The following is a 4,650-nucleotide window of genomic DNA, read 5'->3' on the forward strand; positions in this document are numbered from 1 at the left end:
CAAACAGAAAATGACGGAATGACAGCTTCACAGACTGACAGGGGGCAGACAATTTGACAGACATTGACAGGGGGACAGACACTGACAGGGGGACAGACACTGATAGGGGGACAGACACTGACAGGGGGATAGACACTGACAGGGGGACTGACACTGACAGGGGAACAGACACTGACAGGGGGACAGACACTGACAGGGGGACTGACACTGACAGGGGGACTGACATTGACAGGGGGACAGACACTGACAGGGGGACTGACACTACGACAGATAAACAGACAGACTTAAATGGAATGACAGACATTGAGACAGACAAAGACATGACAGACAGTGGAAGATTTGACACATACAATCAGAAAGTTGTAAGATGTAAGTAATTTTTTTCATAGATTTAGATTAAAGTCACTTTGCCGGAGAACTATGCAACTATCATATTGTAATATTCCAAAATGTCTAAATGAATTGTGATATAGGTTACAAAATGGTGGTTGTGTGAAATCCCTTTCCTTTAAGCTTTTAAATGCTTATAAAAATTTACACAAGTCACATATGTGTTCTTATTAAAGATATACTCTTCTTAGAGGAGTGGATTGTTTGTTTAAAAAGCTTTAAAAAACAGACTTTAAATTTTTAGAAATGTGGCATGTAAAGAATTTATATTTGTATCTGGCCTATAATCTGGGTGTTTAACAATTATTCAGTATTATCATCATAGATTTAGTTTCTCTATTTTTTTTATTCAGATGCCCAGGATATGGTATTTTTGAATAAGAAAAAAGAAAAGGATTTTCTATTTACATGTTGTGAAGGCATTTCAATCAGCCTTCACAGCTTGTACTCAATCAGGGACAAACTGGAAGATGAGGTAAATTCTTTATATCTTTATTGAATGATTATATCTTTAAATAAATCATCAAGTCTTATTTTTTTTAAGATGCTTTAAATGTTCGAGTGATTGCTTTACTTCTTTTGTTTTTAGAAAATAAAAATAAAAGAATATATTTGAACCTCTCTCAAGATACATCCGTAAGTTCATTTTTATGCCCTATCTACAACAAAAGACGGTAATTATGTTAGGTTCAGTTCGTTCAGAACCTGGTTAATGTTTCTAGTGAAGAGAGATAAGAATGCAATTGTTGTTGCTAAATAATTGTACCTATAATGTGGACTGTATAATTTACCAGCCACTGAACATCAAAAAAGATATAGCAAATGGGTTTTCAGTGTATTGTGGACACATTTTCTTTTCTTTATTATAAGAGTTCTATAAGATATGATATATGACACCAATATATGGTAGCTTTATACTTTTTGTCACATGTCTATTTTCAGATAATTGATAGTTACATGCTAACGTTGTTGCGAAAGAATGCAGTAAGTATCTTTAATATCAATTATGTCTTCAAATTCTTTATTTGAAAATACACAAAAAACTCCATGGATGGTAAAAAACTAAAGAGATCAAAATAAAACAATTACGAAGTATGCAAACATATACAACATGTTACCACCAAAATTACTTTTATGTCAAAAGAAAACTTCCGTAAATTATAAACATGAACATATTATCGGTTATGATCTGACACCAGTTACCAAACTTTACTATAGTAAGCAAATCATTTAAATTCAAACACAGAAAAAAAGGTAGAAGCTATTCTGATCGACTTGATATATTTGGAGAAGATCAAAACATGCTCAGAAAAATAACTGTTGACCTAATTATTCTATTTAATAGTAACCAGCATCCTTATTTAGAAATGATAAGTCTTTTATTCGTGTGTGTCTTGTAAAAATAAATAACTTGGTTAGAAAATTGACAAGCTTTTGCAGAAATACCAATCAGTTATAAAAAAATAATTACAGAACAAACAGTGCATTTACATATAATTATCAGACATAGAATGTGTTCAGATTAACTAAATTGTTTTTGTAATATATTTATGTACAAGGAAAATATGAAATTATTCAACTGTGATAGCTGTTACCCTGTCTATAACTATGATTTTGCAATTATAAATAAAAAGTTATGTAAATAATCAGACATTTATGTCTTCACCTTTTTTTTAGTCTAAAATTGAATATCTTAATTGTGCCTTGCTGTCAATGATATTGAGCAAGAGACACCAGCATGTGGTTTCTGATGTAAGTTGTCTTAACATATATGAATACTGTGGTTATATCCATTATTGAAATATCCTAATTGAATTAATTTACTTCAATAAATTAAGTATTTTTTTAATTGTGGAAAGAACATTTTGTTTTGAAAATTTAGAGTTTTGAAGTACAAATAAAATACAAAATTATGAAAGATTCCTTTACTAACATAATGTAAGTAAAACATATAATAATAAAAGTAATAAGAGCATCCTATGCACATTGCATTTTTGTTTTTGTTCCTGTTTCATTTACACGCTCGAAATTAATAATTATGCGCAAGTTTTAAGAAATATTTAGAATCACTTAATAGCATTTTTTCTAACAGTTCAAAAATGCTTACATTATCATCTTAACATGCTTTTAGATATTTTGTATTGAATTTATTGCATTGTCTGATGTATTTTTTTTTTGTAGTGTGACATAGCTTCTGACGAACGTATAGGGGTATACAATGTTGGGAGGAGACATTGATTTTAATTGTAAGCTTTTTAAAAAGTAATATTTAAACAAATTGTTTATTTTTTCGATGTTGATCATGTTGATTACAAGAGTTTTCACATTAATTCAGACTTATTTTTCTTTTTTCTTGATAAGCTTAACATAATGCTATCATGAAATATCAGCTTTGAGCCATAATAAAACAATTTCTGCAAGTGAGTGAATGCTTTATGTTTTGTAGAACAGCTGATATTTCAATATATCAATATGCAGAATACCTGATAAATAGTTGATTGGATTTGATTTAAGGAGATTTTTGGGTCAAATCTTACTGAAGATTTTGTAGCCATCCACGAAAAAGTAATAAATCCGGCTGAACAGTGTGACGTCCTTAATAACGCTAGCTAAAACATTGTGACGTAGCTTATAACTCTGTCTGAGATGTTACAGACATGATACAGAATTTCCGTATGAGCTGAGCAGGGTGATGTCAGCATGGGAAAATCCGATATACAATGATTTTTTTCACTGAAAAAATGTTATACATTAAAGCAAAACAGTACATTTAATGAACTTTTTCAGAAAATATGAAATTTTTTTGAAATTCCTACTTTAAAGATTATCATAGTTATATTCACAAAGTATAATAGTAAATTTTTATATCATGATAAACATAATTGCTGTGATTAATTCATTTTATTTTAATTTTGCTTTCAGATAATTAAAATGATAACCAAGGAGTTAATTATAATGGACCCTCTTGGTGAAAGCAACTTAACCATGAAAGACTTGTTTGCAGGATGGATGTAAGTTGGTGATAATATGGTAAAAGCAAAATTCTTCTGTAGACATGCCAATTGGGAGCAAAATATTATTGTAGTTAAAAAAGAAGATTTTTAAAACGTTTCCGCCATTGGCCTTCTTCAGTTCACAGGTAGGATATATGTGAGGTATGCAATATCCAAGAAAATGAAAGCGATAAAAATTGGAGATAAGACATTTAGCTTTAAAAATATATCCATGGATGGATCCAACTTTTGAACCTTGTCTATCGATTACACTATAAAAAATGTGAGCGGTATGTGTATATAGGAGAAACTGAAAGGACTTTGAATGACAGAACAAAGAACACTTTGCTGACATTAAAATAACAGAGAAAATGAACATACACAAATATATTCAGATAAATAATCCAAAATCTTTCTCGTCATACTCTTTTCACATATATTTGTGTATGTTCATTTGTACATATTTTCATATTTGCACACATTAATGTTTTTATAAATTTACAAGATGTCATATGCTATGTTTCTTTTCAATGTCATAAACGAATTGTGCAAAACATCGGGAAATGACTCATTTGAAGGACATATATATTCAACCGATGATGACGTATATGTCCTTAGCGCATTCTGCCGGCAAAGGGTTAAAATAGTATATATGTATGTTTATGATGTTGCACAAATATATGCAGCCATTAAAAAATATATATATTTATTTTTACAGAAACCACTTGAAATTGAAATCTGCTCACCAATCAACAGCTCAAATGTGGAATGTGACAACTGTGCCCCATTTCAAACAACAAGACAGCAATTCTTGTGGAGTATTCTGTATAATGGTTTGTATTTTTTTTTATAGTTCAATTTCGAATGGATAGTTTTTAAAATACTTTTTTAAATACTTCTTTCAACCAATAGTCAGTTATTAAACTTACAAGTTGAGGATCAGAAATGTTGAATGTTGAAAAAAAAATTTATTTCAAACACTGTATTTCAACACTGTTTATATTATCTATAAAAATAAGAAGATGCAGTATGAGTGCCAATGAGACAACTCTCCATCCAAGTCACAATGTATAAACAGTTAATAGTTATAGATCAAACAGATTAACAGATTTGAACTTATCTCAATGTTCATTAGCATCACTAGAATTCATGTAACATAACCGAATGTCAGAACTTGTGTGATGTGATCTTCCTTATTATTAAAACACTCCCCAAGTTAGATATACCTGTCCTTCAACTTTCAATCAGTAGAATGCATAACACAAAT

The 4,650-nt window shown here is 30.2% G+C and overlaps 1 protein-coding gene across 1 annotated transcript; it reads left to right on the top strand.

The window, feature by feature from the left end:
* The first annotated feature begins 221 nt into the window (after nucleotides 1-221).
* LOC139494817 (uncharacterized) lies at nucleotides 222-2,628 on the top strand. Its single transcript, XM_071282990.1, has 5 exons — nucleotides 222-369; nucleotides 744-865; nucleotides 1,333-1,374; nucleotides 2,068-2,142; nucleotides 2,572-2,628. Exons 1-5 carry the CDS (start codon nucleotides 294-296, stop codon nucleotides 2,626-2,628), a joined length of 372 nt encoding a protein of 123 aa, XP_071139091.1. The 5' UTR covers nucleotides 222-293.
* Nucleotides 2,629-4,650: the final 2,022 nt, after the last annotated feature.

This window comes from Mytilus edulis, chromosome 11, assembly GCF_963676685.1.
Source record: "Mytilus edulis chromosome 11, xbMytEdul2.2, whole genome shotgun sequence".
NCBI classification, from domain to species: domain Eukaryota; kingdom Metazoa; phylum Mollusca; class Bivalvia; order Mytilida; family Mytilidae; genus Mytilus; species Mytilus edulis.

Coding starts and splice junctions, on each gene's coding strand:
- LOC139494817 (XM_071282990.1), top strand. CDS start 294: ATGACAGACATTGAGACAGACAAAGACATGACAGACAGTGGAAGATTT. Junction 370..743: donor CAATCAGAAAGTTGTAAGAT/GTAAGTAATTTT, acceptor TTTTTTATTCAG/ATGCCCAGGATATGGTATTT. Junction 2,143..2,571: donor ACCAGCATGTGGTTTCTGAT/GTAAGTTGTCTT, acceptor TTTTTTTTGTAG/TGTGACATAGCTTCTGACGA.